Source organism: Diceros bicornis, chromosome 12, assembly GCF_020826845.1.
Source record: "Diceros bicornis minor isolate mBicDic1 chromosome 12, mDicBic1.mat.cur, whole genome shotgun sequence".
Lineage (NCBI taxonomy): Eukaryota > Metazoa > Chordata > Mammalia > Perissodactyla > Rhinocerotidae > Diceros > Diceros bicornis.
The window spans coordinates 45,953,138-45,975,293 of NC_080751.1; the positions used below are offsets into that span (position 1 = coordinate 45,953,138).

At 38.0% G+C, this 22,156-nt stretch overlaps 1 protein-coding gene across 4 annotated transcripts in view; it reads left to right on the forward strand.

Moving 5' to 3' along the window:
- The first annotated feature begins 951 nt into the window (after positions 1-951).
- The window catches only part of ATL2 (atlastin GTPase 2), a 65,208-nt gene continuing 44,003 nt past the window's right edge, over positions 952-22,156 (forward strand). For 2 of the 4 annotated variants that reach the window (XM_058551403.1, XM_058551404.1), the window contains exon 1: positions 952-1,084. In XM_058551403.1, coding sequence (XP_058407386.1) covers positions 967-1,084 — 118 coding nt within the window. In that variant the 5' untranslated portion in view covers positions 952-966. Of the gene's footprint in view, positions 1,085-1,412; positions 1,627-1,711; positions 2,124-22,156 lie in introns of those variants that run through there. The other 2 variants (XM_058551406.1, XM_058551405.1) reach the window with 2 other exon arrangements.

Below are 22,156 nucleotides of genomic sequence, written 5' to 3' on the forward strand. Positions count from 1 at the left end.
GGATGAAAGGCTTGAATTTTAGACTCGTGACAAGACCTGGAAAAGACAGCGATCTGGACACCTGTCTTTACTAGAGAAAAGGAATTTCTAATACAGGCTGGTGATATGGTAAAGCTACAAAAGAGCAGGGATCATATTTCACAGAAGACTCCACGGGCTGATATTTACTGTAAAAAGTGACCTGAACTTTCTACGAGATGTCACCGAATCCCCCCAAGAAGGTTCATGACTATTAGGAAAGTTCATTTTCCGATTAGAGTGCTTTTTGGCTCGCCCCTGCAAGGTGCTAAGAGCAGGAGGGCAAGGGTGTGCATAGTTAAGAAGATAGGCGGAGGGTCTCATAAGCAGATAGGAGCTATTGGAAACAAACCATAGGATAGTCTCCGGAGGGGAAGCAACATTAGGGACTTGAGCGAGGAAAGATGGAGAGGGAAAGCAGGGCACAAGCAATAGCTTGGGAGGTGGGTAGGGAGGGAGGAGGAGAATAACTGTGGAGGAGGAGGTGGGGTTAAAGAGGCGAGAAGGAAGGAGTGCGAAAGCAACCTCACGTGCAGGGCACAAGTCAACGATTACGGAGAAGAGCTGTCAAGAGAACTGGATTATAGAATTGGGAAGGAAGGACTTGGTTCTCTGGAGCTCCCTTACGCGTTTACGCAGATCAGCCCAGCGCTAAGGGGGTGTGGTACTTAGCTCAGGGCGGCGGGGGTGTCAGACGGTAGCGGTGGGGGCGCCGCCCAATTCCTCCCAGAAGTGGAAGGCCAGAACAACCCAGCGGCAGGCAGGCAGGCAGGGCGGAGGCGGAGCGAGGGCGCCGATGGGCGGGACGGAGGAAGGCGCCGGGAGGACGAGGAGGCGCAGGCCGGGGGCGGCGCTAGGACCCACCGGCGCCCCGCCGGCTCCCGGGAGGTTGATAAAGCGGCGGCGGCGTTTGACGTCAGTGGGGAGTTAATTTTAAATCGGTACAAGATGGCGGAGGGGGACGAGGCAGCGCCGAGGCAGCAGCCGCGCCAGGGGTTGCGGCGCCGGCGGCGGACCAGCGACCCAAGCACCGAGGTTAACCACGTCTCGTCCACGACCTTCCTAGGTACGGGCCGGCGGGGCGGAGGCCGCAGGGCCCGGGAGGGGACAGGGCGCGGGCCGCTCGGGCTGGCGGGCACCGGCCGCAGGCGGCGGGGTCGTCGTCCGCGGCTGGCTCTGCTCTCCTCCCGCCGCCGCGGCTGGCCGCCGGGCCTAGCCCCCGCCGCGCCCCGTGCTCCCGCGGCGCGCGGCCTGAAAGGGCGGTGCTGAGGCCGCGGCTCCCGCAGCTGTCGGGTGAACAGGCGGCGCGCGCCTCTGCGCCCGGCCCGGCCCCCTGCCCGCTCGCCCGCCGCGTGGCTGCCGCCGCGTCCGCCCCGACCTGAGGGGGCGGCCTTGAGCAGGGGCCGCAGACCCGGGGCGCGGGGAGGTCGGCGGCGGCGCGGCTCGGTCCCGGAGAACTCCGGACGCGGCAGGGCGACCTGTCACCAGGCGGGCCCTCGCTGTCCTCTGTGCCCCGCGGAAAGGGAGAAAGGGGTAGCCTGCGCGTGATGGGCCCCGCGGAGGAGGAGGACGCGGAGCGCGCGGGCGGAGCGGACACCTCGCTGCCAGGTCGGAAAGCTCTCCAGACACCCTTCCAGGAGGGAGCCGCAGTCCGCAGGTCGGGGCTGTGCACCGGGGCCCGCGTGGCGGGGCCCCTCTGCCTTCTAACCCATGCGCACGGGTTGCGCGTGGCTGGGTTGCAAGTCCAGGTTTAGTTGTCAAACTGAGGAGCCGTTTACTAGCCACTCAGACGATAGTAAGGCCCGATCAGCCTGAAAGAGTCTGTGGTGTGAAGTCACCTGACCCTTCGCTCCCCGGTTTTGCTGAATGTAGGCTCCTACTGTACTTGTACAAGAAGCACTCCTGCCCCCTCGAAGACGCGTTTGCGTTGGCAGTGGAGTGTTGTGTGTTCCTTTCACTCATGACACCCCTATTTTTTGGAGTTTAGCATTTGATCTTGCACTGTCGTGTGAATTGAACGCATGAAATCTTGATTGAAAATTTTGATGGTACTTAAAGGCGTAAAGTTTTTCAAAGGCTTACGAATTGTGAAAGCTTACAGTTAGGTAAGTACAGCCATCGCATAGATAACAGTTTACACTAAATACAAACTTGTGTTTTTCAGATTTCTCTCTTTCCACAATCTGATAAAGGTTTTGTGAGATGAAATGTAAAACATTTTGATAAAATATTAGTCATGAAGACTCACTTGAATAGAAAAGTTTATGCGAAATATACTTTATCTTTCATGGTAGCCCTTGGACATGTTGAACATATGTCAGAGGTGATGACAAACTGTAGAGTTTTGCTAAGGAAAGAAGAACAGGAAATAAAGCTTATTTTATTATTGCCTGCCAACCAAAGCACTTGACAGAACTGTTTACATAGAAAAACATATTACCAGAGAAGAGACGTTTTGCCTTAGGCAGACCTCTTCTGGTTGGAATTCTCAAGCAGTTAGTTGTTTTGGAATGCTGATGGATCGATTAATTTAGCTCTTTTGGGCTCTAGGGGTGTGTGTGCTTATTTATTTATTTATACATATATATGAATATATTTTAAGGTAATCGTTTTAGATTGTGTTTTATGTACTTGCCTTATTAGGAGAAGCATGACTTTATGACTTAGTCATGGTTATGAACATGATTTTTATGCTGTGGTACATTGAGAAGAGATGCTGTTCTTAAAATTTGATAAATAGAGCTCACCATTTATTAAATGCTCTGTCTGCTGCTCACAGGTTTTTGTCTTTTTGTTTTTTCCTGGAGTTAGCCCTTCACTTGATAGCCGTTTCCTATCTAATGCCTAAAACAGCCCCTCTCCCTGCTAATTTGCTCTGAGTCTCTCATTACTACATTAAAAACCAAACAAACTTAAGATATATGTTTAAAGTAAGAACAAACAGGCTGTGAGTTAGGAGGCACTCATCTGTTTTTGGTTGTGTAGAAACTAGCCTCCCTCTCCTTTCTGGATAAGTAAAGTTGAAGAGCTGAGTTGGGGTGTCAGGTGCCACTCTTAGTCTTAGGAACATGCGTTGTGTCACGTTGAAGAGAAATGCTTACTCTTTTTAGGAATGTAGGATCTTTATAAAGCACTTTTGCACTCTTATATTTTAATGGCTTTGTAGGATAAGAATCTGCGGATGTGATTAAATCTATTTAGTAAAGTATTTTCAGATCCTTTGAAATTCTTTGGGGAAGAAGGAGCTGCCTTACAGTAAAGAAGTATTTATTTTAGGGAAAATAAACGGTGAGTTATAATGAGATTTCTGGCCTTAAATCAAGTGCACGTATTTTGGGATTCATTTTTAGTTTGCTACTGTTTTTTAACTTTACGATAAAGTTTTTGCATAGTCACAAGTGAAAGTAACTTTCTTGAAATTGTTAGACCTTTTCCAAAATTGTGCTTTTTCCATCCGCCTGATTCTAAGCAGCTGCTAAGAGTGCCTGGAAGACTGTCACTAGTTTGATGTTGGAATTCAAGACATATTTTTAAAATTGTGAGACTTAGTAGCAAGATGCATTTTACAAAATTGCTAATGCTCAATTGGAAGACCTCTTTGACACGCGCAGTTGTAAGCTTCAGTTGCAAAGCCGTTTGGCAGGCTCTCAAAGTTAAGAGCCAGAGTGTAAGGGATGGGAATTGAAGTTCAACTTTTTTGTAATGGTGATTTACACCTTTACCGAGGGAGGTTTTCTTTGGAGTGGGTGCAGGGAAACAGCTTTGTTTTTTTTTTTCTTTTTTAAAAGTAGAATGGCATTCTGATTGTGTAGCCATTTTGGGGTTTCGGAGTCCAGGTATGTTATTTATTTTCTTGGGCATTAATTAACTTAAGAAAGATAGACGTGAATGTGGAATAACTGAACTTGATCCTCTGGTGAATTCATTCCTCACGTTAGTTTCTTTCTGTCTTTTACTCTTCCTCACCACCCATAATACAGAAGAATGGTTGAGAGTTTCCTCTGTAGCTTTAAAAATGGATAGCCAGAAAAAACACCAACTTGAAAATATGATGGCAATAGGGTAATCCTTGACACTTTATAAAGCACTTTAAACATCTTGCTTTGATTTTATTTCTTAAAACCTTCCTGTGAGGGAATTAAGTTATTCCCCTTGGAGGGAGTGATTGTGACTTGTCTAGAGTTACAGAAACTACAGAGAGGGACTCTTACTGCTCATCACCAGACTTGGAGGAGGAGGAGGGTAGGGGCTTTTCTTCATTGAAAATTGTCACATGTAATTAGAGATGACTGGGTAAAACTTTGTTGAATGAATGAAGTCTGAAATCATACTAATGAAAAGATGGGCCAGTTAGAAAGTAAAGGTAGGGCAAGTCACTATGTGGAGTGGGAAATTTTAAAGTAGTAAGGGAGGAGGTAGATATAGTAGAAAGAAGTAGGAGAATTGATGAAGTAGAACAATTTTGCTTGTTATGGACATTGAGAAGCACAAAGTGTTCATAAGTTCAAAGCCAAGATAACTATTTTACAGATGATTTTTCACATTATTGGTAAACATATCTCTTTGTGTTTGGTTGTATATATATTTGCTAAACTTGGGTCGATTTTTATAAAAATGTGTGTGTTTGTGTCGCCACCCTCACTACCTACTCTGGGGCAAACAGCTATAAGGTAGTTGGTTTTATGGACAGATGATACCTATTAGAAACAACTGTTAAGCCGTGAAAGACTAATTTATGCATCCTCTGTTTTCCCGAGGAGATAGTAGGCACTTCTCACTGACTGGGTTTAGTCTTCTGGCCAGTACAGGAGAATCTAGGGGATTCTTTTGCTAAGTACTAACTTAATAAAAATTATTCATACAACTTATATTTCTATGATTGGCATCAAAATAACCAGTAACTCTAATAACTTATTGGTGAAATATATAACTGATGAAAGATGCTTATCTAGGCTCTCTAGTATATTTCATTATTTTTATTGTGGGGGCAATGTTTCTTTTATCTTAGAGAAGCAAGGTAGTATAGTGGAAAAAGAACAAGGAATCAAAAGCTAAGTGACTTCTCTTAAACTCTCTGAGCCTGAAGCCCCTCACATACGGTAGTGATAATAATCCCATAACAGGGCTGTTGTGGGAAACAGATGATAGGGTACAAACGTTTTGTAGATTGTAAAGCTGTCTGTGTGTAAGACACTGGAATATACATGTAAGAATATGCCAGTTTGACTACCTGTATTATTATATATATGTAATAGTATATAGTATATATATGTATAATAGCAATCTGAAAGTCTCTTCTAATTTTTTTTTCCTGTAATGTGGACACATGTTTAGTTTGGGCAAGGGTGGTGGGTAAATTTTCAACTTTATTTGTAAAATGCTGGTAATGTGTTCGTGATTTAAGTTATTGTGAGTATTAAATGTGATAAAAGTCCTTAACTCAGTTGCAAATATTCTCTTGATGGTGGTTATTACTATAATGTGTGGTTCTTTAAGATGAGACTGAACTAAAAATTAATTATGTAGCCACCCTCACTACCTACTCTGGGGCAAACAGCTTTGTTCAGTTTTTATAGGATAAAAATACACCTTCATGCTTCTCAGGTATCATCATTTTAATAAACTTGCATTTTAGAGAATCACTTAATCATGTGGCAGAATCATCTTTTGAAATTGTTTCAATTACAGGATTCAATATGAATTAATTTCTTAGTTAAGGTCATGGCAGTTTATAAGTAGAGTGCATTGGCTTTTCAAACAGTGAATGGGCAAAATCTCACTTGGGTCTGTTATGCACAAGAATGCCTAAAAAAATGACTGACTGGAAACCACACTAATTGTGAATCCCATAAAAAGCTTTTTTCCTCCTTCATATAATCATTTTAGTAGAGCATGGGTAGTGATTAGAACATATTTTAACTAAAACTTTACTTTTGAGTTCTATAAACTTCCTTTGACCTTCAGAATGGATTTAGAGTGGAGGGTTGGATTTTAATATTAGCTATGTAATAACATTTTTTCCTACCTGGTGGTTAATATCTACCCTAGGTCTTTTTGTTTTTTGATTGTTAGATAGATAATAATCTATGAAGGCACTTGAGAAGCTTTAAAGCCTTCTGTAAAGAAACCCTTTAAAGGAGGTGAAATTGGCACACTAAATGAGCTGCTCTTTTCATATTGAATAAATGGGTTTATGAGATATTAAAAGCTGGATTAAGTTCACTTTTATCAGAATACGGGGGGAGTTGATTTTTGAATGATAAGTTGGAGAGATTTTGAGAAGAAAATCGTCCTTGTTCTTAGATTTTTTTGAAGGCAGTTATTAATCAGATCTTCAGAAGTCGCTCTTTTGTTCTCATCAGCACTTTAATTTTTAAAAAAGTATGACAATATGAACTGGCTATATGGAGTTTTTATGGAGTTTTTGTTTCGAGTTGAGAGGCTTTTTACTGCAGGAAAATGGCAGTACACTTGGATATTGTTTATCAAAAATTTCGAAAGTAGGCTAGAAGTTCTCAGGATGGTTGAGCAATGTAGCTGATGCAAAATGACTTACAAATGGATATTAAGATAGAAATTTACTGCCTTTAAGTTACGGCTAAACTTGTGATGGAACAGGGCTTGAGATCACAGCTCTTAACCTAATACTTGGTCATAAAAGTTTTAATTTTTTTAAATTTCAAAAGCAATAAATCTTTGTAGACACTTTGGAAAAGACAAATGAAAAAGAAGAAAGTAAAAATCATACCAATAGCGATAACCACTGCCCACATGTTAATATACATCTTTTAGTAGATATCCTTTTTTTAAATGCATAATCCCTAAATTGGGATCTTACTGTAATTTTATAATTTCCTTTTTAATTTCATATTGTATTTCCCTATGTGATTAAATAATCTCTACGACATGATTTTTTTAAATACCATTGTAGTACTATTTAATTAACCCTCCTTTTGGATATGGGGTTATCTCTTTTGTGAATAATGCTGGCTAAATATCTTTTTAGATAAATTGTGACCTTCAGGATAAGATCTTAAAAGTAGATTTTTGGGTCAAATGGCCTGTACAGTTTCAAGATTGAAGACTGACGCCAGCAAATCTATTGAAAAAGATTGTACTCATTTATTCTGTTTCCGTTAGGGTTAGGTTTGTGCTAGTTTACAAATACCTTTGTTCACAAATAGGTGTTGTTATTTAAAAATAAATGCCAACACATAGGTAAAAATGGGGATCTTACTGTTTCATTTGCATTTCTTTGATTATAGTTGATGTTGAAATTTTGATGTGGTAACCGAACTGTAAGTTGTTTTTATTAATGCATTTTTGTATTTGACCATCTCTCAGTATTTCTTATTGTTTTGTAAAAGCCATTTGGCATACAAGAAATTTTTTCACGTTTGCTTTTTCTTTTTTTTAGAGTAGTGTCTTTTAAAAAAACATTTAAAATGGTTCCCATGTGAGTGTTTTTCTTAAATAAATTGGCAACTTTTCAACTTAGTGCTAGTCTCTTCTGAATCTTTAGGTACACTACTGGAGTATTTTTTTTTTTTTTTTTTACTGTTCTCAGTTCTTCGTGAGACATTGATTATTCCTCTCTCTCTTTAATGCCATAGTATGAGCATCTCCTTCAGTGCACTGAAGCGCCAGGCTTAGGAGCTGGGTTCACATCACCACCACCAACAAGCTTCAGCTTCCTTAACTAAAAAAACCCTACTTTAGAAGTTTAAGATTAAAAGATAATGTCTTAAAAGCACTTGGCGTGTACTGAGTGTACAAAGAAAGTTATCATTTTCTTCAGGGTAAAGGAGAGCTTGAAGGGGCTGGGATTAGTTTTTTGGGACTAAAGAGGTGGAGTGGGGTAGGCAGAGAGAGGACCATACTTAGACAAAGAACTAGCTTTTTTCCCTTGATGTTATCCATTGTCATATTGAGCACCTACTTTATAAAAGGGCTTTTCAGTTGCTTGTAATGAATACTTACATAGAAAAGTGTAGAACAGATCCCTGTTCTAAGCTTTCATGTAGATGGGAGATCAGATAGACCCTATGCATATTTGTGAATAAAATTTATCATTAAGTTTATAATTTGAGAAGTAGAAATTACTGTGTACTGTTGTTGAGGAAGACTTCATGGAGGAGGGTGGGCTTTGTCAGGCCTTGAAGAATGGGTGGCTCTTAGAGAGCAGAGTGTAGGATATACCTCTTGTTTGAAGATAGAAAGATAGGCAGTATGTTGGTGAGCTTTTTACGAAGTAGTTTAAGCACTTGTCCTTGCTTTCTAAGAATTTTTCTAAAAGGGATGCTTAAAAAGCATTTAAAAGCAATTAGATAGAGGCAACTGAAAGGTCAAATGGTGTTAGAGCGTGTTTAATAAAAAAAGGAATACGGGCTGTTTTTCTTTAGCCAAGTAGAGCAAAGAATTGAGGGGCCGGCCCTGTGGCTTAGCGGTTAAGTGCGTGCGCTCCACTGCTGGCGGCCCGGGTTCGGATCCCGGACGTGCACCTATGCACCGCTTCTCTGGCCACGCTGAAGCCGCGTCCCACGTACAGCAACTAGAAGGATGTGCAGCTGTGACATACAGCTATCTACTGGGGCTTTGGGGGAAAAATAAATAAATAAATAAAATTATAAAAAAAAAAAGAATTGATTTAAATAACTGGGTAATAACTGGAAAAACCACCTGAATAGCCCCAAATGGGACTTAAAAACTATGGAGATGTGTCGCCCCTCCCCCGACCTTTTTTGAGCAGATGTATTGATCTAGCGCAAGGAATCCTGATGTACTCTAAAATTGCCAAACTAGAGAAAGGACGAAAGGAGAGTATAGTGAGAACCTCCGACTTATTACCCTTTTGTTTTTTCAAATGAGTCACATTTTATCTAGCTGGAAGGATGTTTGTTTGTCTGTTTTTGGCACTATACCCTTCTTTTTACAGCTGGTCTCTTAGTAGGAATTTTGCCTGTATTGAGCCAAGTTTGGGATTTCAGTGCATACTTTCTCTTTTTTTAAACTGCTGCTATAACGAGCCAGATGAGGTAGAGAGTTGTGGCAAAATGGAACTTAGTGTCTTATTGCCAGAGTCTTGGCAGATTCCTATTTGAGATTTATCATGAAAACCCTATTCTAAATTTAAGCTTGAGTCCTTGTGTGTGTTTTTTTTTTAACAATTCCTTTGCCAACTGGTTTTCCCAAATTCCAATAGCTCTTTGATAGGTTTAATATCTTTTAACTTTATACAGAGTTAATTTTTGGGCCAAAAAAGGAATGATTAAACTGTTTGCCTGAGTTAAGGAAACCTACTCTAGTTTTGATGAATTCCTGATCCCTATATTACAAAATCTTGGAGTCATGTACCAAAAATACCTTCAGACATTGAAATTTAGCGTATTGTTGCTTTATAAAGGCTTATAAGAAAAGAGAATATCCTTTATAAGAAATATGGGATAATTTAGTGTTATCTGTTGCCTAATCCAAAGAAAGGTGTTGAAGAACTAGCTAGCTCTTGTGTGCGTCTGCTTTTCATTTTTCCTGTCACCTCCTGACTTTAGGCTTCTCATTTTAGCCTCTTCCAGTTGCCTTATATCTGATTTCTCTGTTTTTAGGCTCTCATTACACTTCTTACTCATCACTTTCAGTTTATCTCTGCAACACAGTTTTGATCCTGTCACCCCTTTGCTTCAAAATTTTCCATGGCTCTCCTCAGGATATGCCCAGCATTCTTAGCCTAAACTTTTAAAGGTAACCTTGATGTGATTTTCAGGGCTTGGAGAGATGCAGCCTTCTCCAGATAGCTTCATTAATCCAATATAGTTTAATAATCCAATACAGCACTTTCTTTATACTGTCCTTTTTTAAAATTGATGTTTTAATAGTTTATAACATTGTGAAATTTTCAGTTGTACATTTTTGTTTGTCCATCACCATGTATATGTCTCCCTTTCACCCCTTGTGCCCACCCCCCACCCCCATTGCCCCTGGTAACCACAATACAGTTTTCTCTGTCCGTGTGTTGGTTTATATTCCACATATGAGTGAGATCATACAGTGTTTGTCTTTCTCTTTCTGGCTTACTTCACTTAACATAATACCCTCCAGGCCCATCCATTTTGTTGCAAATGGGACGATTTTGTCTTTTTTTTATGGCTGAGTAGTATTCCATTGTATATATATACCACATCTTCTTGATCCAGTCGTCAGTCGAGGGACACTTAGGTTGCTTCCACTTCTTGGCTATAGTGAATAACGCTGCTATGAACATAGGGGTGCATAAGCCTCTTTGGATTGTTGATTTCAGGTTCATTGGATAGATTCCCAGTAGTGGGATAGCTGGATCATAGGGGATCTCTATTTTTAATTCTTTGAGGAATCTCCATACCGTTTTCCATAGAGGCTGCACCAGTTTGCATTCCCACCAGCTGTGTATGAGGGTTCCTGTTTCTCCACATCCTCTCCAACATTTGTTTTTTGTCTTGGTGATTATAGCCATTCTAACAGGCGTGAGGTGATATCTTAGTGTTGTTTTGATTTGCATTTCTCTGATGATTAGTGATGTTGAACATCTTTTCATGTGCCTATTGGCCATCTGTCTTTATACTGTCTTTTTATACTTTGTGTTAGAACCTTGAGAGTAAGGACTATTATTAGCAAATTGTACTTGTCTAGTATCTAGCATAGTATCTTGCTCTCTAATTACTAGCTTGAAGTAGGTAAGGTGGGGGACCTTCCTCAGTTATTCATGACACATTGTGTAGGTGTCATGAGCATTGTTGGAGTCAATGAATATGAAACAATGAGATGCACATTTATTTACATATAAATATATATGCATATCTTACCAAAGATGGACAAATATAATTTTATTGCATCTTATATTTTAAAAGTCTGTAACTTAAAACTTGCCCTTCTAGAAAGCTTATGAAGAAAAAAAAATTGTTTCCCAAATATTGGGGGACTGTGTAAATGATTTGCTGATTGTATAAATGATTAAATTTTGACAAGGAAATTTTTAGAAAAAGTAAAGGGAAAAATAGCTGTATGCCAAGATTTGTTATAAAGATGAGAAACCTGTCTCCTTTTTTAAAACAATTTGTATCTTTGGTAACTTTTTTTCAGCCTTCCAGAAGTCTTAAGCACATAAGAATTCAGCTCTGAGTTTATTCAACAAACATACTCATTTGGCATAGTTGGAAGATGATGGGTTTGACAGTTACAAAGACCTAGGTGTGCATCCTGATTTGATTACTTTTGAAATGTATGTCCTTGCAAATTGCTTAATCTGAGCCTCCATGTCCTCCTTTATACAAAGAAGGAAGCTCACAGCTACCCCACAAAGTGATTTTTGAGGATTAGAGATGTTATATAGTTACTAGCACAGAGTAGGCATTGTGAATAAGTGTTTTTCCCTCTTCTGTAGTAAAAGGTACAACACCTAAAGTTATTTCATACAGTAAATTATTTCGAGGAATAAGTTACCAATAATGTTTTCACCTCGTCTTCCAGATATCCACTACCTTCAATTCTCTGCTCAAATGTCTCATTAAAGAAGCCCTGCCTGACCATTCTTTTATAAAATAGTAACCCCTGCCTCGATTTCCCTTAAGCTGCTTTATTTTTCTCTATAGTGCTTAACTTAACACCTGCTGACTTCATGTATTTGTTTTCTATCTCCTCGCTTTTAGGATGTAATAAACTCCTAAAGACGGGATTTTTCTGTTGTTTATTTTCTTCGCTGCTGAATCTGCAGTTCTTAGAACCATGTTGTAGGCGTTCAGTGAATATTTATTGAAGGAATAAAGGCTTATGCACTGTCACTTCTAGTCCTTTCACGCCCTGCATCAGAATTACCTTGGTGGTGGTTAGTGGGATGCTTGTTACAAATGTAGATTCCTGGACCCCATACCCGATCAGCTGAATCATCTCTGGGAGTGAAGTCTAAGAATCTGTATTCCAAACAAGCCACTCAAGTGCTTCTTAAGCTTGAGTGGGCACTCACTGTTTTATGGTGTGGCTGTGGCTAATTAAATATTGACAATTTAACTCTATTGTATAATTAAATTACAGATGGATTGACCATTCTGTAGCGAAGAGTTTTTTTTCTGTTGATCTGTCAAAGAAGAGTTATGTGTATCTGTAGTTTTGATTATTTTGGTTACTCTAGTTTTTGTCCAAAAATCTAGTTTAATGCAGAACTTTTAGGATCTAGAAATCTCAAATACTAGATATTTATCAATCTACCTCTCTCTCAAACAAAATCAAACCCTTTAAACCCACACATAATCTGTACTTGCTATTTTTTACTCATAAGAATAGATGAGGTGATATCAGGGATTTAAGTGATAAGCATCATTCAAATATATGGACTGATTTGAGTCTCCTTTCTATGGCTATACCACTGGGGAACAATGATTGATCTTTATAAGAATTTTCCCATAACATTGAAAGGCAGTTTGGTATAGAGGATACAGCATGGGCTTAATATAAAGACCTAGATAGAAATCTTGATGCATATACTACTTTTTACCTGTAGAAGCTTGAAGAATTTTTTTTTTTTTAAACTTCTTTAAATGTTCACATTTCCTCTCTTGGAAATGGGGATAATTGCTAAGTCACTGGTTTGTTGAAAGGATTCCTATCACAGTGCCTGGCATAAAGTCATAGAGTCATTCAATAAATATAAGTTCCTTTCCTTGTGGAAGTAACTTATGAAGCAACTTAAAATGCTTCCTTAAAAACAATTATAACATATTTACAACTTAGAAAAATGACAGAAAAATATAATAGATGCCCAAGTGCCCATTTAATAGCTCTGATACATAATATTTGCCATATTTGTTTTGAATCTTTTTTTTGTTTTGTTTTTGGTGAGGAAGATTGGCCCTGAGCTCACATCTGTTGCTAGTCTTCCTCTTTTTGCTGAGGAAGATTGGCCTGGAGCTAACATCTCTGCCCATCTTCCTCTATTTTGTATGTGGGATGCCGCCACAGCATGGCTTGGTGCGTAGAGCCGTGCCCAGGATCCGAACCTGCAAACCCTGGGCTGTTGATGCTGAGCGTGTGAACTTCTGTCTACACACCACCGGGCGGGCCCCTGAATCCTTTTTTTTAAGAGAGAGAAAATGTTGCTGTCGAGTTGAAGGGGTCTCCCAATATCTTTCTCTTCTCCTCTTCCTCCCTCCATAGATATACACTTGTCTTGGAGTTGGTGTACATGTTTCCTGCTTTTTTAATCATCCTATAGCATATGTATGTATTTTTTTCATAAACAGTATATAGTATTGTGCTGTATTTAAAAGTTTTTAGTAAGTGGCTCAAACTATGTATTTGTGGCTTGATTTGTTTTTTTTAATTTGACATTGGTTTTGAGGTTTGTCCATGTGTACACATTTATATCTTATTCATTAATTTCAATTCTCAGACTGTTTCATGGTTTATTTATCCATGGATATTTAGGTTGTTCCAAATTTTTTTTTGCAGTTATAAATAATACCTCAGTGAACAAGGAACCTTGTCTCTCTTCCTGTGTATATATGTAAGAATTCCTCTAGCATATAAACAAATTACGTAAAAATTAAATTTAAAAAGTTTCAGTATTTTGTACTCTAATTTTTTAAAATTTGGACCACAGACCAAAAGTATATCCCCTCCTCCCCCCAAAAAAAGTACTTAAGAGCAGATGCAAGACCCTTGGGTGACTTAGGTGAGATTTTCTGCAAGACTTCCATTTAGAAGAAAATAGAGAAGAACCTTAGTGAGGACTCTAAGTTGCAGAACCTAAGTAGAATTTTTCTGAATTTCTATCTTGTTGCTTAGAATCCCCTGAGACATTATTTGTTCTAGCATCTCTTAACTAGCCAACAAATTTGTTTTCATAAACTGCAACCTTATTTAAAATATCTAATTTAAATTAACTTCAATTGAAATTTTTTTTTTTCTTATCTCAAAGTACACTTACAATCAAGTGTATGTTTTAAGGACTGGTTAATATTTGATGATAAGCTTTGGGAAAAATACTTTGAGTTTGTACGTATGTAATCTGTTTTACATTTTTCTTCATTTATTTAGATAAATGCATAAGAGCATTTCTATGCCTCTGTATTCTTTAAATAGGAACAGCAAAAATTCTGTGACATCAGTGCTTGTTACTATGGAAAGAGTAGATTTCAAGTGGAAAATAATATGTGAATCTTACAGGAAAACAACTGCCTGATTTGATAGTAATAAAGGAAGGAGATGAAGTACATTTTACACTCTTTAAAAGCATTTTTAAAGCTTGGTGATTTAGGATGGTCTTGTTGGCCAAAGGGGCAAAGCTAATGGGGGGAAGTATCTGATATCTGATATTGTTAATAGGTCCTCTACTGGTGTCTTTAAAGTTTTTTTTTTTGCAGTTTGCATTATAGTTCCAGTTTTATATGAGAGAAGTTTAATTTTATAAGTTCTTAATAACATTGTTTTATGGGAACAAATAGTTAAAACCTTTTCTTTTAGTATCTGATTGGCTAATAGCTCCTTCTCTCCTTCAAAAAAATATTTTATTGAAGTCCAAGTTTGTGTCTTTGTCAGTGTTTTTTTTTTTTTTTCCCTTTTTCTCCCCAAAGCCCCAGTAGATTGTTGTATGTCATAGTTGCACATCCTTCTAGTTGCTGTATGTGGGACGCCGCCACAGCATGGCCTGGCAAGCAGTGCGTCGGGGTGCGCCTCGGATCCAAACCCAGGCCTCTAGTAGCGGAGCGCATGCACTTAACTGCTAGGTCACGGGGCCGGCCTCCTTTGTCAGTGTTCTTATTCTGGGCTCCGTCTGTCTGGGGCCAGGAAAGGGAAGCACAGCATTGCTATAAAGCTCACCCAGGTGACTGATGATGACTCCGGACCAATAATTTTCAACCCTAGCTATGTATGATGTCAACGTATTAAAACATTTTCTATGTTTATATTTTTAAAATAGGGATGTCTATGTACACTTTTATACTTTTTATAAAGTATAAAAATATATACTTTATAAAGTATAAATTTTCACTTGATACAGAATCCTCAGTAGCTGGGCTGGACTGGTTATCTGTATCCGAGTATTAGCAGTCTCCCGGGAAGAATGGAGGATTATGGTTTAGCTTGAAAACTTTTTTCCTTCTGTGAAAACTTTAACATCAAGAGAAACTACATGAAATAAAATAAAATGAATAATATCTACATACTAAACACCTGTAAAATCACATGATCCTTGGTACTCCATTATGTTCTGAGGGCCAAAGTGTTGGTGTCACAATTGAAGTTAGTTAGAAATGTGCAGTTTCAGGCTTCACCCCAGGTTTACTGAGTCAGAATATGCATTTTAACAAGATCCCCAGGTGATTCATATGCATATTAAAAGTTGAGAAGCATTTCTGTAGAGGATATAACACTAAATTAGTAAGAGGACCTGGCCCAGTTCTCCCTCCAAACAGTGGTCTAGTCACGTGTTTTTCTTATCTTTAAAATGAGTGAATTTGACTGCATAATCTCTGAAGCCCCTGTGAGTGATATGTTAGATTTAATTGTAAGTATTGAGGCTAACTTTTAAGCATATGTACTAGAACTTGAATGTCCTCATATGTCTTGACATATGTGTTCATGGGAACGTATGTGTATTCAATTGATGCTTAAAACACTTGCAGGAGTAAAAAAATGTCTTTCTTCCCCAATATAAAAAGCTGTCTTTTGAGTTCTATAAGAAAATAAGTTTTAGTAACTTCATAATACCTTTTTATTTTTTAAGCAAAATATCTTGGCATGATGAGGTATGGATTCATAGGAATTCATTCACAAAGGAGTAAATTTGTCACCATTGGAGAGACTCAAAGTTATGTTTTTCAGGTCCTGAATTCAGGTCAAGAGAAAATATTTTAAATTAAATTTGAGCAGTGTCAGAATTGATGGACAGCCCCAGTTTTTCAGCACATTGGACTATAAACTTCATGGACAATTACCCTTAAAGGGGACAATACTAATTTTCTTTTTATTTTGGAGAATGATTAACAAATTGGTTGTATTGCTTTATCATCTCATTTAATAAGTGCAAGTGCTAAGGGGAATGGGCTGGATTTGATTTTTTCAAATCTGCCTTACTGAAATAATTTACATAAAATTCACTATTTTTGGGTAGTTTGATGAGTTTTGACAAATGAATGGTTTTGTAACCACCACTACCACAATCATGATACAGAACATTTCTGTCATCTCACTAAGTTCCTGTGTACCCCTTTGTAGTTGTCTTAGCTTGGGCTGCTGTAACAGATTACCACAGACTGGGGGGCTTGAGCAACAGGCATTTATTTGCCTGTAATGGAGACTGGGAAGTCCAAGGTAAAGATGCCAGCAGATTTGATGTCGGGTGAGAGCTGTCTTGCTGGTTTGTGGATGGCTGTCTTCTTGCTATATCCTCACATGGTGGAGAGAGAGTGTTTTTCACAAGCCTCTTACTAATCCCATACTTGAGAGTTCCACCCTCATGACCTAGTTATCCTCCAAAGGCCCCACCTCCAAATACCATCACACTGGGGATTAGGGCTTCAACACACAAATTTGGGGGACACATTCAGTCCATAGCAGTAGTTAATTTTCTTCCTTTATCTTCAGCTCCTGGCAACCACTGATCTGCTTTGCGTTACTGTAGTTTTGCTTTTTCTAGAATTTCATATAAATGGAATCATGCAGTTTAATATCTTGTGTGTGGTGTCTTTCACTTAGGATAATGCTTTTTAGATGTATCTGTGCTGTGTATTTCAGCAATTCATTTCTTTTTATTGCCAAGTAGTAGTCCATTGTATGGATTTAACACAATTTATTCATTCTCCAGTAAATGGGCATTTGGGTTGTTTCCAGCTTATAGCTGTTATGAATAAGCTATGAGCATTCTTATTCAAGTCTTTCTTTGTCATATGTTTTAATTTTTCTTTTAACTACCTCGGAGTGTGATTGCTGGTTATATGGTAAGTGTATGTTTAACTTTATACAGATAGGTATTGCCAAGAAGTTTTTCAAAGTGGTTTTATCGTTTTACACTCTCACCGGAAATATGTGTGAGTGCCGGTTGCTCCCTACCAATTCTTTTGTCAGTCTTGTAAATTTTAGCTCTTCTGGTGAGTGTGTAGTGGTATCTCATTGTGGTATTAATTTCTGTTTCCCTAACGTCTAATGGTGTTGAGTACATTTTCATATGCTTATTGACCATTCATATATCTTCTTTGAAGTGTTCGTTAAAATCTTTTGCCCATTTTAAAATGGAACTGTTCTTATTGACTTGTAAGAGTTCTTTATATATTCTGAATACTGGATTTTGATTAAGGATGTTTATGTCTGTTCATGAGGGATATTGGTAGTTTTGTTTTCTGGTTTTGGTATTTTGTCTGATTTTGGTATTAGGATAATAATACTGGCTTCATAAAATTAACTGAGAAATGTTGCCTTCTTTTTTTTTCTGTAAGAGTCTTAGAATTGGTATAATTTTGTCCTTAAATGTTTGGTAGAATTAACCAGCGAAGCTCTCTGCGCCTATAGTTTTCTTTGTAGAGTGTTTAGTGGGTTTGATTTTAAACCTGATTCTATTGAGTTTTCCCTGCTAAAAAGTGAGTACCTTCTTTTAGTTAGCCAACTGATAATGGGTTTCTTAGGGTAGGGTTCTTGCTTCCAGATTTTAGGAGGCAAGAATTGATGTGTGTTTAGAACTGTATTTCTTCAGAAGTGGGTTGAGGAGAATGGTGGGGTAGGCACAGAATTTTGCAATCACTTGCCATTGTTTTGTATATTTTGAAACATTTTTTTGGTTCTTCCCTGGAGCCCTTCTGCCCCTCTGAAGCACTAAAATGCTGTGGAAGTAGAAGAAAGGTTGAGAAGCAGTGTTCTAGAATATTTGGGAAACTTTCTCTTGCTTCTAATAGCACTAGCCCGTATCTCTATCTTTCGTACTTAGATCTGTTTCGTCTCCTAATAACACCTTTATTAGCCTCACTACTTTAAAAAAACTTTCTATTATGGACATTTTCAAATATGTACAAAAATGAAGAGAACAACATAAGAAACCCAAGTATACACATCTAGATTCAACGATTATCAGAATTAATGGCCACTTGGTTTTATCTATTCTCCCTTAGCCAGCCTCCCCACCAGATTATTTTGAAGCAAATAAGCATATTGTATGAATGTTTGTGTCTTTAAGAGATTAAAGATTTTTAAAAACGTAGCTATGGTACCATTATCACACTAGAAAAATAATTCCTTGATATCAAATATCCAGAGTTCATATTTCTCTGATTATGTCAAATTTTTTATAGTTGATTTGCTTAAACAAGGCCCACACACTGCATTTGGTTGATATGCCTCTTAAGTCTGTTTTCTGTAGGTTCCCCCTTTTTCTCCTTTGCTTTTGCAATTTATTTTTCCAAGTTTGTCCAGTGGAATTTCTCATTTTCTGGAGTTTTCTGACTCCCGTCTCTGGTGGTGTTGAACGTGCCTCCTATATTTCTTTCCCCAAAGTTACACCTAGAGGCTTGATCAGATTCATGTTTTAAAAAATTTCTCCCCAGAAGTATGTCATTGATGGTGTCGTGTGTTTCATGATGCATCACATCAGGGGCCACAAAATATCTGATCATCTCTTTGTAATGTTAAGATTGATTCACGGGGTTAGGGGTTGATCTATCCATTGCAATCTACCCCATCAGCTTTTCACTCATTAGTTTTAGTAGTTGACTGTGCATTGCTGCCTTTTTGAAGTCCCCATTTCTAGGGAGTGAAGACTACCTGGATTCTATTTATGCAGCACCATAGACCTTACTGCTTAATTGGTTCCTGGGTAAATAGTCCTAAATCAGATCATTAGTTCCTGTCAGTGTGTGTTATTTCTAATTGGGATTCTGTTTTAGGAAATGTATTTTCATTCTATATCATACTTGATCTTAACCTGGTAGAATTTGCTTTTAGCAAGCATAAGAGGTCTACATTATTCCAAAGACCTTATAATTATATCCAAAGTTATCATCATTTGGTCTGTGTTTTCCTTGTTGATGCTCTAAAACCTTGAATAGCAAATGCTAGAGAGAAGCATTTTTCTTCAATGATTCCTTGCTTTTCCACTTTGAAAGTGCTTTGTTGCAGAACTGCTTTGAGTGAGATTCTAACAATTGGGTCAAGTTTGCTTGAAACTATGAAACTATGCATCGCTCTTTTTTTCTTGGCTTTACTAATGCATTCATTTTCCAAAAAATTCTGTTTTGTTGATAGTGATCTCAAATGGTAATTCCTTCTTAACTTCCAGGTAACGTTACTAGAAAATTCTTCTGTGCATCTGTAATAGCACTTAATTCTTCCCACTGAATTTCAGTGCCAATCAGTTCTCTTCCTAAACCTCTCAAACTATCTTTTGAGCTAAAAACTTATTCCTTTGATAGCTCACCTATCCAAAATTTTTAAGCATTTTGAAGACCGTAGATAGTGCCTCTAAGAAAGTGGTTTCTTTGGTTCAGAGTTTTTTGGATTTGCTGATATATACATTCTGTCAAGTTTTCCCACCTCAATCAGCCTGTCACAGTTAACGAAAATTAACTGGTAATTGTACTGACCTAGAGATCTATGATTTCTTCAGTTATATTTCTTTGTCCTTCATAACTGTGCTTTGTTGAAGATGATAGTTTGAACCTGGAAGATAACTTGTACTCTTTTATTCCTCACTTCTGTAGATTTAAGATGCCATGCTTTATTTCTAGACTGACGATGTTTTTTACTTTTTAAAAATTTGACATTTGGTGATTTACTTGGTTTTTTTTTTTGAGATGGTAGTTAAAGCAGAAAAGTTCAGAGGTGGATTTGAGATTTGTTCTCCTGTTTTCCTCACTTTGCTGCCTTGTGATTAAACCCTATCTCTGCTGCAAAAAAAGCCCCCCAAAAAAACAAGTTCAAAATTTGAAGAAAAGTTACAAAAAGTAGAGAGCAGAGTACATATTTGTGCTCAATACCAACTCCAGATTTTTAGCTGGATTATTAACCTCAACTGATTAGCCAGTGATCCTTAGTTTTGAGTTGGTTATAGTGTTTATAGTTATAAATTCGATTTTTGATCCTTATTGTGGGAATCTTAACTATAGTAAAGGTCACAAGAACAGAGTAGGGTTGTTGAAAGTAAAGCCATTTCAATTTGAGGCTTTGCCTGTTGGTGCTTATAGAGAGGTGGCAGTAAGGCCTTACCAGTTTTGCTGCCTGTAATCTGTATTTATAGCCAGTTCCAGCTTTTTACCCCCATTTAATTGAGAGAACCACATTGTTCTTATGGGAAAAACACAGTTTGCTTCATAATGTTAGATTGCAAGTTGCATTCTTCACCAAGGGTTCTGTAAGAAGTAAATGATAGAGATACAGTATTATATAAGCAAATATATAGCAACTATAAACCTTTTTAATTTTCAGCATTAAATTATGTAGTGTATACAGGGTTCTCCAGAGTACTCTTAAATATGCAAGCAGCACATAAATTTTTTCTTTTAAACATGGTTTTTTTTTTTGAGGAAGATTGGCCCTGTGCTAACATCTGTTGCCAGTCTTCCTCTTTTTTTTTTTTTTCTTCCCAAAGCCCCAGTACATAGTTGTGTTATCATAGTTGTAGAGTTGTAGCTCTTCTGTATGGGACGCCACCTCAGCATGGCTTGATGAGTGGTGAGTGGGTCCGTGCCTAGGATCCGAACTAGCGAACCCCGGGTCCCTGAAGCGGAACGTGCACTTAACCACTATGCCACTGGGCCGGCCCCCAATTTTTTTGAATTTAAAAAACTATCTGCAAAATACTGTTTAAGCATTTAATAATTTGTTACTGTAGAATTAAAAAGACTTCTGGGTTGTAATTTACACTGTTTTGTTTTCTTAAAGCTGTCTAGATTATTAATAGACGTTTCATACAAGAGAAAACAAATATACATAGAAAAATGGTCAGCCTCAGTCAAGGATATGCATATTAAAGCAATGTGGATAGTGTGACTAAAGAACTGAATGTAAAATTTTATTTTAGTTAATTTATATTTGAAAAACTGAAGTAGTTTTGTCAGTATGGATGTAAATATGAGTGGGTAATGACCTTTTTGTATTTGATTCAGTTATTGGAAAATTTGAGGTATGATTGGAACAGCTTGTAAATGTGAATCTGCTTTTTCAGTTGTAAATTTTATGAAATCTAAGTGATCATGTATTTTTGATAAACAGTGTCTGAAGTGAAATGTACTGTAAGTATAAAATAGCGGATTTCAAAGACTGTGAAAGGAGAATGTAAATATCTTAATTTTTAAACATTGATTATGAGTCGAAATGACAATATGTTGGATATATTGGGTTAATAAAATAATATTAAATTTATTTCTTTTTACTTTTTAATGTGAGTATAGAAAAAATTACACATGTGGCTCATGTATCTTGTGGATAGGGACACAGGGACAGGGCAGAATCTATTCTATATTTTTATTGGTAATTTTTTGTCTCATTATTGTATCAATTACTCAGAGAGGGTTGTTAAAATCTCCAAGTATGATTATGCATTTGTCTGTTTTTCTCTTTAGTTCTCTGAATATTTGCTTCATGTATTTTTAATCTCTTATTGAGAATTGTTGTATCTTTCTGATGATTACCCATTGTTTTATCTGGTAATACTTCTAGTCTTGATGTCTGCTTTGATATTCATATAGCTGCATCAGCTTTGCTATGATTATTTGCATGCTATATCTTTTTTCCTACCTTTTACTTGCTTTTTTTTTGGTGAAGAAGGTTGGCCCTGAGCTAACACCTGTTGCCAGTCTTCCTCTTTCTGCTTGAGGAAGAGTGACTCTGAGCTAACATCTGTGCCCATTTTCCTCTATTTTGTATGTGGGTCGCTGCCACAGCATGGCTTGATGAGTGGTATTGGTCCGTGCCTGGGATTCAAACCCGTGAACCCCAGGCCACCGAAGTGGAGCACACCAAACTTAACAACTGTGCCACCAGGCTGGCCCCCCTACCTTTTAACCCTGTTTTTGTATTAAAAGGGCAGCTACTATATATACTTTCTACTCTATACTATATACTATAGTTTTTGCTTTTATTATCCAGTCTGACAACCTCTGTCTTTTTACTAGAGTGTTTAGTGTATTTA